The sequence below is a fragment of the Somniosus microcephalus genome, chromosome 3, assembly GCF_052327205.1.
Source record: "Somniosus microcephalus isolate GS21.2 chromosome 3, FLI_Smic_1.0, whole genome shotgun sequence".
Lineage (NCBI taxonomy): Eukaryota > Metazoa > Chordata > Chondrichthyes > Squaliformes > Somniosidae > Somniosus > Somniosus microcephalus.
In genome coordinates, this window is record NC_140989.1 from 26323580 (window position 1) to 26337922 (window position 14343).

General features: G+C 42.1%; 1 protein-coding gene across 2 annotated transcripts in view; it reads right to left on the reverse strand.

Moving 5' to 3' along the window:
• Positions 1-4056: 4056 nt before the first annotated feature.
• phf10 (PHD finger protein 10) overlaps positions 4057-14343 on the reverse strand; it is a 33525-nt gene continuing 23238 nt past the window's right edge. For both annotated transcript variants that reach the window (XM_085979556.1, XM_085979550.1), the window contains 3 exons: positions 8697-8805; positions 7246-7434; positions 4057-4314 (listed from right to left, as the gene is read on the reverse strand). In XM_085979556.1, the coding sequence (XP_085835682.1) occupies positions 4229-4314; positions 7246-7434; positions 8697-8805 (384 nt within the window). In that variant the 3' untranslated portion in view covers positions 4057-4228. The remainder of the gene's footprint in view (positions 4315-7245; positions 7435-8696; positions 8806-14343) is intronic.

The window sequence follows — 14343 nt, forward strand, 5'->3', positions numbered from 1 at the left end:
ATAGACCGGTAAGCCTGACATCGGTAGTGGGGAAAATGCTAGAGTCCATTATCAAAGATGTAATGGCAGAGCACTTGGAAAGCAGTGACAGGATCGGACAAAGTCAACATGGATTTACAAAAGGTAAATCATGCTTGACTAATCTACTGGAATTTTTTGAGGATGTAACTGGTAAAATAGATAAGGGAGAACCAGTGGATGTGGTGTATTTGGACTTTCAGAAGGCTTTCGATGAGGTCCCGCATAAGAGGTTAGCGTGCAAAATTAAGGCACATGGGATTGGGGGCAAGGTATTGACTTGGATAGAGAACTGGTTGGCGGACAGAAAGCAAAGAGTTGGAATAAACGGGTCGTTTTCCAAGTGGCAGGCAGTGGCTAGTGGGGTACCGCAAGGATCGGTCCTAGGACCCCAGCTGTTCACAATATATATTAATGATCTGGACGAGGGAATTGGATGTAATATCTCCAAATTTGCAGACGACACAAAGCTGGGTGGGAGGGTTTGCTGTGAGGAGGATGTCATGAAACTCCAGTACGATTTGGACAGGTTGGGTGATTGGGCAGAAACATGGCAAATGCACTATATGGCAAATGCACTATAATGTGGATAAATGTGAGGTTATCCACTTTGGTGGCAAAAACAGGAAGGCAGATTATTATTTGAATGGCAATAGATTGGGAGAAGGGGAAGTGCAAAGAGACCTAGGTGTTCTTGTGCACCAGTCGCTGAAGGTAAGCATGCAGGTGCAGCAGGTGGTTAAGAAGGCAAATGGTATGTTGGCCTTCGTAGCAAGAGGGTTCGAGTACAAGAACAAGGATGTCTTGCTGCAGTTGTACAGGGCCTTGGTGAGACCGCACCTTGAGTATTGTGTGCAGTTTTGGTTACCTTACCTGAGGAAGGACGTTCTTGCCATGGAGGGAGTGCAGCGAAGATTCACCAGGCTGATACCTGGGATGGCAGGAATGACGTACGAGGAGAGATTGTGTCAATTGGGCTTATACTCACTGGAGTTTAGAAGATTGAGAGGGGATCTCATCGAAACCTATAAAATTCTGTCAGGTCTGGACAGACTAGATGCAGAAAGGATGTTTCTGATGGCCGGGGAGTCCAGAACCAGGGGTCATAGTCTAAGGATAAGGGGTAAGCCATTTAGGACAGAGATGAGGAGGAATTTCTTCACCCAGAGAGTGGTGAACCTGTGGAATTCTCTGCCACAGAGGGCGGTGGAGGCCAGTTCATTAAATATATTCAAGAAAGAGTTGGATGTATTTCTTAAGGCTAAAGGGATCAAGGGATATGGGGAGAAGGCAGGGACAGGGTACTGAATTTGGATGATCAGCCATGATCTCATTGATTGGCGGAGCAGGCTCGAAGGGCCGAATGACCTACTCCTGCTCCTATCTTCTATGTTTCTATGTATCAGAAAATCACAGGCAGATAATTTTCCAATATAACAACATTCAAGTCCTGGAGTGGGGCTTGAACCCATGACATTCTCACTTAGAGACAAGAGCACAACAACTTTCATTTATATAGCGCCTTTAACGTAGTAAAACATCCCAAGGCACTTCACAGGAGCGTTATCAAACAAAATTTGACACCACACCACATGAGGAGATATTAGGACAGGTGGTAGGTTTTAAGGAGCGTCTAGGAAGAGAGGGGGAGAGATTTAAGGTGGGAATTCCAGAGCTGAGGGCTGAAGGCCACAGTCTAAGGATAAGGGGTAAGCCATTTAGGACTGAGATGAGGAGGAATTTCTTCACCCAGAGAGTGGTGAACCTGTGGAATTCTCTACCACAGAAGGCAGTTGAGGCCAATTCATTAAATATATTCAAGAAGGAGTTCGATATATTTCTTAAGGCTAAAGGGATATCGGGAGAAAGCAGGGACAGGGTACTCAATTTGGATGATGAGCCATGAGCTCATTGAATGGTGGAGCAGGCTCGAGGGGCCGAATGGCCTACTCCTGCTCCTATCTTCTATGTTTCTAGGCAGCTGAAGGCACGGCCGCCAATACTGGAGCAATCAAAATCGAGGATTCGCAAGGAGCCAGATTGTAGGAGCACAGAGATCTTGGAGGGTTGTAGGGCTGGAGGTGGTTAGAGAGACAGGGAGGGGCGAGGCCATGGAGGGATTTGAAAACAATGATAAAAAAATTTTAATTGAGGCTTTGCTGTACCGGGAGTAAAACCGACAATGACCAAAGCGCTGCTCCAGGGAGAAATAAATTTCAACTTGCATGGCAAAAGCCCTCTTTCCTCTCAAGTCTCTGAAGCCGTGACCTTCTAACTCAGGCGAGTGCTACCACTGAGCCAAGTTAAAGATTTCCTCCAGCCTGCACCAATTACAAAATTCATAACAAACCAAGTAACATAGAACCTATAAGGTTTAACCATTCTGTGCTTAGATTCATACCATTCAGCCTCAAAGCCACATACCAGAGGGACAGCAGCTGACTGCTCCCATCTGCTGAATGTATGGGGGGGGGGGGGGGGGGGGGGGGGGGAAGGAGGTTGGGGTGAGGTGAGGAAGTGGGCAGGGCCCAGGTCCGCAGCAGATTTATGCCTTTATTTGTTGTGACCTACTCTCCCTCCGTTCAACCCACAACACTGACTCTGATCTTGGCCAAGGTTTCCAGTGGGATATGTGGCTGGATCTTTGGGCCATTTAAATGGCACTCTTGGCTCTGCTAGTGCTACAGCAGTGCCCTGTTGCAGAACTGCTGGGATTCTCCACACTTACATGGGACTGGAATCCCCCTCCCCCAGGAGCCAGCCATGCGTACATAATGTACCCCGACCCAGGAAAATGGGTCAGGGTTGGGGCAGGCAGAACACCCAAAGAAGAGAATCTGCTCCATTAACAACAGTACATCTACTTGCAACTCACACTTACATAGTGTCATGAAAGTAGCGAAACATCGAAAGGCATTTCACAAATGGGAGGAGCAGGCAATAAGCAGAAGTTAAGACTCGAGGGCAGTGAGTGAAGAGGTAGACTTTGAGGGGGCTTTCGAAGGTGGAGAGAGAGGTAGGAAGTTCAAGAAGTTCGTTCCAGAATTGTATTCCTTTGAGTTTAGAAGGTTAAGGTATTTAAAGCAATGATGGAGTAGATAGGGTATATACAGAGAAGTTATTTCCTCTGGTGGGGAATCAAGAACAAGGGGCCACAATCTAGCTGGACCATTCAGGAGTGAAATCAGCAAGCCCAGCACATTTAGAAACAGAAGATAGGAGCAGGAGTAGGCCATTCGGCCCCTCGAGCCTGCTCCGCCATTCAATGAGATCATGGCTGATCATCCAAACTCGGTACCCTGTCCCTGCTTTCTCCCCATATCCCTTGATCCCCTTAGCCTGAAGAAATATATCTAACTCCTTCTTCAATATATTTAATGAATTGGCCTCAACTGCCTTCTGTGGTAAAGAATTCCACAGGTTCACCACTCTCTGGGTGAAGAAATTCCTCATCTCTGTCCTAAATGGCTTACCCCTTATCTTTAGACTGTGACCCCTGGTTCTGGACTCTCCCGCCATCAGGAACATCCTTCCTGCATCTAGTCTGTCTAGTCCTGTTAGAATTTTATAAGTTTCAATGAGATCCCCTCTCATTCTTCTAAACTCTAGGGAATATAAGCCCAATCGACCCAATCTCTCCTCATAAGTCATTCCTGCCATCCCAGGTATCAGTCTGGTGAATCTTCGCTGCACTCCCTCCATGGCAAGAACATCCTTCCTCAGATAAGGGTGGCAGAAATGTGGATCTCTCTCCCCAAAAGGCTGTGGGTGCTGGGACAATTGGAGCTTTCAAGACTGAGATAGATTTGTTAGGTAAGGGTATCAAGGGATGTGGAGCAAAGGTGGGTAAATGGAGTCGAGGTGCAGATTAGCCACAATCTGATTGATTGGCGGAGCAGGCCCGAGCAGCTGAATAGCCTACTCCTGCTCCTACTAAGGCAACTACATCATCAGGTTTCTAGCCACAATTAGTTTCTAATTGGCTGAAAAATCCAGACAGCACAAGGTCACCCAAAATAAATCCATGCAACCACTTGGCACAGTTTCAGCCTGTCATTTTATTTGGTTCAAAATAATTTTTCCCATACAAATAATGTAAATGGTATTTATAAAACACATTGAGATCATGTAAGCACCTGCCATTCCTAGTCCTTCGATAGAAACTTTAATCTGGCCACACACTTCCTGGATTGGTTCTGGCCTCGTAGCTTTATCCCTCTTTGTTGCTTTTTCCTCTCCGTGTCCCTTTCTTAGTTGTGGAAGGAACATTTGCACAGCACTCGCAAATCCAACGACCTGAAACAGTTCAAAAGAATGATGTTTAGAATGAAAACATGATACACGGACCCAGGAGTGCCCAGCAGCTTCACTGATCTGGGATCCGAAGGGGCCTGGTGTAAATAAGATGTGGAGAACCAGCAGAGACTGTTCTGTGCCAGCTCTTGGTCGATTCCGCTTCCTTTCAAATTGCTCAATATCAATCCAGAAGTCAAGGAAAAAAGAAAAAGAGCTGAAACGAACACAAAATGTCAAACTTCCATTTGAAAGGTTTTATATCTAAGCCTGTGTAACACCAAAGTGAATACATTTGTAAATTTTTTCAGGACCAGATTAGTGTCAAAAAACAAACTGTAAAAGGAGGTATTTTCCAAATATAAATAAGATTTTTACTCAAGTATAGGGTACTCTTTACACAAAACCCCCCCACCAATTTGAGTTGAGAGTGTGGGGGCCTTACATGTGAATTAATGTAGTACTAAGAACACACCATAATGCAAGATCTGCATGGTCAAGTAGAAGCTTAAAAATCGATATGATACTGCCTGCTCAGGCTGACGTTAAAGATTCCTCAGCACTATTTGAAGAGGAGCATTATGATTAGCATCCCTTGCTAGGCCCCAAGATCTGGAATTCCCTCCCTAAACCTCTCTCTCCTCCTTGAAGACGCTCCTTAATAGCTACCTCTTCAACCAAGCTTTTGGTCACCCGTCCTAATATCTCGTTATATGGATCGGTGTCAAAGGTTTGTCTGATAACGCTCCTGTGAAGCGCCTTGGGCTGTTTCACTATGTTAAAGGCACTATATAAATGTAAGTTGTTGTAATGCAACAAGTGCTACATAAACCAGAACATACAATTGATATTCTTCCAAGGCCTTCTGACAGAATGTCAGGAATCAGCGTGAGGGTAGGGAGAATGCTACCAGAGCTGCCTAAAATATGACACGAGATTTCTCTGCATTCACTAGCAGTCATCATCCTGTAAATGTCTCAACTATTTGTTGGAATCTGTCTCCTGGGATTCCTGTGTATTGGCTCAGACAATCCAATCCCTTATTGGAGAATCAATCAAGCTTAGCTATAATGTGCCCCACAGTCAAATAGTCAGCTGATGCCCACGTGACCATCAAGGTATCCATGGAATGTTTCCCCAGCAGGGAGTCTCTCATACCATCTTTCTCTGAGGAGAGGGGCGAAGGGCTCACAATATTTTACTAACCACTTACGCAGCTTTTCCTAAAAAATGCACAAAATCTATTCTATTTGAGTTAGAGAGGAAAGGTTTCCAGCTAGCCCACATTCCTCAAATTGACAGTTTTAAAAGTGTTCCAGCGAAGGCAGCTGCAGAACAAACAGACATTTTTATTGTCGGACTGCGAGATGCTACGATCTCGATAAATTAAAGCAACGAACTCTCGGGAGTTTCCGTTATTGCCAACAAGAAAAAGTACTCATTGCCCCACGAGGAAGTCTCCAGAACTACTTCTCACGAAAAAGCAGATTTCCTTCAACAAATGGCATAAAGTCTGATAACAGAAAATAAATGGTACACTTATGGAAAATCTAAAAGCATTTTTACTTTGCCAAGAAGATAGTTGTTGTAGCCATTGAGTCAGATGGCTGGTCTCCATCTCCAAAAAGGAACCCAGAACTTATAAAACACTTTTGTTTGGCAAAAATCTTTTAAGCATCAATTTACTGATATGACAAATCAATGTGCAGAGACAAAAGGATTCAATTATCTTAATAATTCAGATTCTGACAAAACGAACTCACTAAGACGGCTCGTGAAAATCAAACGAGACATATTCAAGTACTGAGGAGACCAGTTAGTATTTAGTGCCGGCAGCGCGTATTCGCAACACCAAAGTTCTGACTGGTCCCTTTGGTTGACAAGACCAGATTTCTGATTGGTACCGCGCGACCGCACCGAGTGCACGGTACCAAACAGGCGCGCCTGCGCAGAAAAATACTGTGCAAATAATCACTCCGTTTAGTGACACATAACTGATCATTTAGCCCGCGCATGTGAGATCAGATACTATTTTGTCACTTTTAAAAAGATGCATTTTTCAGGGGTTTTCCCACCCACCCTGATTTATTGTGGTTTGTTTGCTGCTTTTGGCTGTACATTTTTCCCTCCACTGCACTGTAGACATGCGACCCCGTATTACAGTCGGATCCTCTTACAACAACTTGCATTTATATAGCGCCTTTAACGTAGTAAGAAGTCCCAAGGCGCTTAATTCAAAGCAACTGATAATTTTGAGTTTTTAAGCGCAAAATTCCCACTTTGCAGCATTACTTACATTGCTTAATTAAAATAACTGGCTAATTCAAATTCTTTCAGTGCGCAAAATAGCAATTATCAGGACTAAACTAATTACAGGAAACTCTTTATTATCTGGCACCGGCGTGGTGCCGGTTTATCAAAAAGTCCGGATTACAGAGGTATAGTTAAAAGGTACGAGAGCTCCGTACACAGCAACAAATCCAGGCTTCCCTGTTGCTTAGCAACATGTGCAGGAACTCCGGCCACAGACCAAGCGTCCCTGTTGCTTAACAAATGTAGGAGCCCCAGTTACACAGCCACAGATCCAGGAACGGCCACTAATATGAAGTAAAACTTACCTGAACCTGCGCCTGAATTTTGCCGGTTAACAGAGATTTCCGGTTATTTTGGTGCCGGTAAATCGAGAGTTTCCTGTATATATAGTCTATTTCACTATACAATGCTGCCGTCATTATAAAACCATCCTACAATTCACTATGAACAATGTTCTGGAGAAACAGCAATGTAAAAAGAATTTGAGGCAAGTTCATCTCTTTAGGTCTCACCTATCACATTTTCAGACCATATGAATATTCACCTTTGGTGCAGCTGGCAGTAATATTTCAGCATCAACTGGTGTTGCACACTGTGTTCCAAAATGCAAATGAACATTACCTGACGGGATGGCGGCAACTCCTACGCAGAAGGTGTGATACCCGCGGTCACATTGATCACAGAACATCATCTCTTCCTCGTGATGTGGCTGGCCACACACGATGCACGTCTTGCATTCCATACACTGCCACGGGTAGGTTTTTATTACAGACACTAACTCCGAAAACATATCCAAGCAGGATGGATGACCTATGGAAAGCATTGGCAAGTTATCCAGTCAGAAAGTAGGCATTTAAAAAAAAAATCAGTGAGCAAGTCACTTTAAATCACCAAATTGTGACGATTCCACAGAACAATAGCAAATTGTACTTTTGCTGGTTACAACTAGCAGTGAAATGCAAGCTGTTCCTCTCCACACAGCATTTTTTGAAATTTACATAGAATTTAAGGCACAAAAACAGGCCATTCACCCAAACAGGTCCATGCCGGTGTTTATGCTCCACTCGCGCCTCCTCCCACCCTACATCATCATACACTATCGACATATCCCGCGATTTCCTTTTCTCCTTATGTATTTATCTAGTTTCCCCTTAAATGCATCTGTGCTATTCGCCTCAACCACTCCGTGTGGTAGCAAGTTCCACACTCTCAGAAGTTTCTCCTGAATTCCTTATTGGATTTATTAGTGACTATCTTATATTTAATACAGTTCTGACGAAAGGTCATCGAACTGAAACGTTAACTTGGTTTCTCTCTCCACAGATGCTGCCTGACCTGCTGAGTATTTCCAGCATTTTGTTTTTATTTCAGATTTCCAGCATCCGCAGTATTTTGCTTTTCTGCTTTTATATTTATGGCCTTGAGCTTTGGGCTCCCCACAAGTGGAAACATTTTCTCTACGTCTACCTTATCAAACCCCTTCATAATATTAAAGACCTCGATCAGGTCACCTCTCAGTCTTCTCTTTTCTAGAGAAAAGAGCCCCAGCCTCATGTATTTATCTAGTTTCCCCTGTTCAGCCTTTCCCGATAGTGGTACCCTCTTAGTTCTGGTCTCATCCTTGCAAATCTTTTTTGTACTTTCTCCAGTACTTCTATATCCTTTTAGTAATATGGAGACCAGAACTGTGATCAATTAAGTGTGCTCTAACTAATTTAGCATCAGGAATGCTGAAGAACTTTTGTTTTAGAACGTTCTACAACATCTTTAGTACAATGCAATTTTCTAATGTATATTAGCAAAAAGTTAATGCAGTTTCATCCTTAGCATATTAAAGTGTTACTCTCTCACATAATTCATCCCATATTCTACAGGCAAGAAGATATTTGCATTGCATAACTGAATAATTCATCATGTCATAATTTGAAGTGCCAACTTTCTGTGGCTGCATTGCTATCTTACTATAGTGTTATCCAGTTCATGGTCACGGTCATTTGCAGGGCAGAAGAAACTACACGAGATGTTAGACACGAGGTCGAATGGTTTTCACCGGCTGATTTAGGCCAACTTACCACTGTTGTCGCACTGGGAGCAGTGTATGAGTGCCTCAGGTTTGCTTTTCTTGTTGGATTCTCTACCCTTTAGACAAATCCCACATATTGCATTTGGAATGATCTTAGGCTGGAAGGGCAATAGTTAGAACAGCACTGTAAAAATCATGTCAGTGGAACCTAGCAGTCCAGAATACAGAGCAAGGGCTCAGCAGGAGCAAAGAGAATCCTGGTTTTAAAAGATTTGCTTTCTTGCGGATGCAAAAATACAAACCAGCTATTCAGTTTAAATCTACCTTAAATATTATAATAATTACACTACACAGAAAAAGCATTTAAAACACGTATGGGGTTTAACTTTAGAGCATGCATATATGGTATAAAAAGCATAAAACATACAAATCATGACAAAAAAAATAATCTAGGAAAGACTACGCAGAATGAGCTACTTTGAAAGCAGACCACCATTAATAAAATAAAATACTGGGAGAGGGGCCCTTACAATGAACAGTAATCAGGAAATCAGATAATGTATGCAAATATGGAATTAGTACTGAACGTTTAGGAAATTTTGGAACATATTAAAACTAAAGTCATACGCTTGGAAGCATTTTATTCCCAAACTACCATTTTCTAAAGCCTTGAGTAGTATATCTATATGTACATGCACACACACATGTATGTATAAAAAAAAAAATCTTGCACCTAGCACGTCCCCATCACATTCCAGAGCGCCAAGTATTACAAAAACAAAAAAGGTAAAAAAGTAGTCATTCCCGGCTGGTTTTTTTCCCACCGGGAGCCCGAAATTTACAAGCACCTGCTGATCGGCAAACTTTCCTCAGCAACAGCAATCGACTTCAAGCTGTGCCTATTTACAGCAAATTGATCTTGTGGTCTTAAAAAGGGGGAGGGAAGAAGAGACAGGCAAGGTTAAACATAACCATCTTAGCAGCTGAAACATTAGGCTATGCGTTGTGGTATAACGCTCCGGTTATAAAACAGCGCACCATCCAACCTATCGTGAGCATCGTCTCTAGAGCGCCACTAGTATTTGAATAACTTGATAAATAGCATTAGGTATATTCCCCCGCCCTCCTCCTGAAATAAATCGATCTACATTACAGATATTCCTGTGCCAGAATAGCAGGAAGACTAGCATGGTAAATTTTTATTAAGCAAATAAATATTCCTCCATAGGTTGTACCATTCTTAATTCCACAACATTCAAGGTGGAAAGCTGTTGAAGCCTGTTTAGTTGGCTTGTATTGAAAATCTGTAAGAAAATCTAATTTTTTTATATTAAAAAAAGACCTCTTAACCAAGCAGAAGTATATAAAAGGTGCAGAAAACAGAAGTCATTAACCTAGTTCCACAAAATATCCCCAATTAAATCACAGAATTTGCATTGAATAAATGCGTCTTTTAACTAATTCATGTTCCAGTACCCTGACAGTGCTGCTGTCATCTCAGCATTTAATGTACAATGGCCCAAAAGAATCGATTCAGGGCTGTTTGAGCAGTCTACGCAAGCCATACTGGAATACTATTCATTTTCTAAAAGATGACAGAGGCACTCTTAAAATCGACTTAATGTTTTATTTAAAAAAAGTCGTTCAGGCGATAAAAGTTTACATGAAAAATTTGGTAACAAGTATTTAAGTACTTTTTAAACTGAGGCTGCAGAACTGAAAGACAGTGCCGCTTCAATATCACACTATAAAATCGGTTCTACAAACAATGAAACATCTTACTATTTTTACAGTTCTGAGATTACTCTTCTACATTTTTTTTTTTTTTTTTTACAGAAAACTAACGTAAAACTATCGTTTGAACATCAAAACATTGTAAGATTCACTGTACTAATACCTAGAGTGCTAGCCCCCAGCAAAATCAGAAACACAGGTCAGGTTCAGCTTGGTTACAACCCTCTTCATTTTTACTGTTTCTCCACAAGTTCTGCTACTCTAGGAGAAACTGCACCATCCACTCAATAAATTACGATCATTCTACAACCATCAACACAGCCACGGACAGCTACACATGTGGAAAAAGTGCTCATATGCATAGGATGCAAGACATTAAAGTAAACTGTATCCATGTTGGTTATTTAGCAGGTTAAAAAAGTGCAGTTTGATGGATGGCCATGAATAATGTTTGACCCTTATTTTGTGCCTATATTAAAAAAAAGTTAATGTCATGTTCTTGTCTCATCAGCAACTTAATACTGCAGTTACAATGGCCAAGAACGAAATACTAATGATGTACAAGTTAAATGTACATTATATCACACTGGGGCTTGATGTGTAAATGTAGCCAATGTTTTCGAGCCCCTTCTGTCAAAGCTCAACAAACAAGAGCAAGAGAATTTATTAATTTGCCCTCGGCTCAGGACTCGCACACTTACAGTTCAAGAACCGTCCCACCAATGGTTAAAGTGGGCCAGGACAATCTACAGTGCAAGCCCAGCTCTTCGACCACCTGAGCTCCAATCTGCTGCCTCCCCAGCCAAATCCCCAGCTGCTGCTGCTCCAGTTTCCACTCTCCTCCCAGTCTCAATCTGCAGCTTCTCCACACTCTCACCCCCCTCCCATATCAGATAGTTACTGTGCTGGGCAACTACGCCAAGGGAGGTATCTAGGTATTCGCCAATATGTTAACAGATACAAGGCCATATTTTAAAATTAATATACAAATGCTAAGTGGAGAATAATCTTACAGCACAGGAGGCCATTCAGCCCATCGTGCCTGTGCCAGCTCTTGGAAAGGAGCGATTCCAATTAGTCCCCTGCTTTTTCCCCTTAGCCCAGATGAACTCCAGACAGAGGGCTGAATCCCTATTTGCTGATCGGGGATAGTTTTAAAATCATCAAATACTTTTAAAAAAAATTAAAGCTTCCTCATCCCAACAGAGAGATTGTAAGACCATGACACCTAAAACCTGGGATTGAATATTATACTTGTTATTAAAAGGATTTTGAAGAAAACTAAGGATCTTCAAAACATTTTTTTACTTTGTTTCCTCCAGTAAGAAGGAACCTGCATTTATGTAGCGCCTTTCATATCCTCCGAACCTCCCAAAGTGCTTCACAGTTAATTAGTTACTTTGAAGTGGAGTCACACTGGTTATGTTGGCAGACATGGCAGCCAATTTGCATACAGCAAGATTCCACAAACAGCAATGGGACAAATGATCTGTCCATCTGATTTGGTGAGGTTGGTTGTGGGATAGTAGCAACAGCCACCTGAACAGACAGATAGGTAGAGTCACCGTTTAATGTCTCATCTGAAAGGCAGCACCTCGGACAATACAGCACATCCTCGGTACTGCACTGAGACATCAGCCTAGATCAAGTCCTGGAGTGAGGCTTGAATCCATGGCCTTCTGACAGTAGTGAGAGCACAACCACCGAGTCAAACTGACAAGAGGCCAAAAGTGCTGCTACCGGGAGAAAGAAGTTTCATCTCGCAGTGGCAAAAAGCCCCATCTCCTGGAACACAACCTCCCATCTGCGGGTAAAAATCCAAAATATGCAACTACCTTTCTGGAGTAGTAAAGAGATGTTCTATTGGGAATTCGATGGTGTTCTTTATTTCGGGCACGGTAGAATGGCAATACCAACCAGAAACACACTTTTGGGGTGCGAGAGGATGAAAAGTTCCACCTCTCTACGGCAAATTGGAATGACTGTAGAGAAAAGCAATTATTCGGATTGTGCTGCACAGGAACCAGAAAAATAGGTTAAGTAAAAAAATAGCGACTATACTTCAAAATGTTGTTTACAATGTTATCCTTGGTCACTCCTTGGCCAAAAGAGGAAAAGAAACATCAAAGTTTAGTCCATTTTTTTTTTTTTAAATTCCTGCACCAACAAATCATTTCTCCACCTGGAGAGCGAAACTTCAGATCTCGTAAACAGCCTCCAACACTAACTCGCATTTCAAATGTTCTACTCTGCAGGGGGCACTTAAGGCTTAAATGCAGCATATGTGGGGGGGAAACTAGAAAGCCAAGTTCAGGAGTAATTTTCAGCCAATGTTGCACTCCGATTTAAGAAGGACAAAACGTTCATGTCAGACTGAGAAAGGTGCCAGTACCAGACTAGTTGGCTCGAAATTGTGCAGTGCAGTCGTAGTGACGAATGCAAATGAACACACTGGTATGAAACTGCTGTGCAAATCACTACTCCTCCTCATTACGAATACTGCACGGCGCCATTTCAACCGAGCTGTCTTTTTGTCAGTCTGAGTCAGGAAGTTCCAATTCCAAGGCAATTTGGTAATTGAAGGTTATCACCTTTCCTTGTACATACAGAGGTGATGCAAAGTAATGTTCCACATACAGCTCAGAAGAAAAAGCAATAAAGCATCTTGTTGGGCTCAAAATCAAGCAGTGAACACCTTTGTGACTAAGCCCAAACTACTCATTTGGGCCCAAGCTAAGAATCAGAATCATAAACAACCTTTTAGCTAGTCATCTATTACCAAGGAGAATGCAGTTGTCCTTTTGCATAATTTTACTAACTTATCTATCGTCAAGCATTTCACTATAGTAGAGCTTTTTTTTTAAAGATAGAAGATGCAGAGCAAATAAATAAAAGCATCTACTTAATATTTTTACATTAAAACTTACAAAATAAAGGTTTAAACACTAAGAAACATAATATTCCACACAGTGAACTTAATAGGAAACATCCATAAGCTTAATAAATTAGATCATCTTAACTGTTTGGCGAAATGAAATTTCCCCCAAATGCACAATGATCATATTTAACAGAAACATAAATACTGATTTTAACTCCTCTTCAAAAGGAATAGCAAGCACGCAGCTCAGTTTTTGTGCCAAGTGCAGACTAAATAGTTTTTGGCAAAAAAATGGAGCAAGTATCTGAATTTTCCCCCCTCAAATCTTCCCATCTCCCCACCTTGCCTTCTCCTCTCCTGAAAATGTTGGCTCATTCTGCATTCATAGGCAATTTGGTAATTGAAAGTCACCGCCTGGGACAGATAAGGCTCACACAGGCCATAGTCACCCACCACCCAAGGATCAGGGGTAGAATCCCTGGCTGATGTTCCCCCCCCTCCCCAGCCTGGGCTGCTGAAGCCAATTCCAGCAGCCCTCCTACGACCCCCGTTAAGATCAGCTAAATCAGCAAAGACAAGGGTTCAAGCCAGCTGAGCCAAGGAGGAGGAGCATCAGAATTTAAAATAATAGGCAGAATAAACAATTGCCAGATTCAATTGGTTTTCTTCCAAAACCAACTCACGTTACCAGAGCTTGTTACAATATATGTACTTTTTTGATAATCCATTGCCAATTATCACTCAATAAAAGGTGCAGCGATTAGGTTAAAAGTTGTTAGCCTTTCATCACAAATCACTGATGTTCACCTTGGCACCGCCAAAAGAAAGGTACATGGAAGATATTTCCAGGGAGTAATCTCACCCTGAGCTGCAGATGATGGCTAGAAATCATAAGAGCATCTGAACCCCACAATGAGGTTATTATCTGGTAATCACTCCCGGGCATCCATTCATTATTCTCCATTTTATTTTCAACCCTCGATACACTTAAATGTAACAAAATGCACTGAAGCAGCGTTGAATACTGATACTAAAAATCTTAAGTGTTTGGCAATTTACTTCATTTTAAAATAATTTAAGGCCT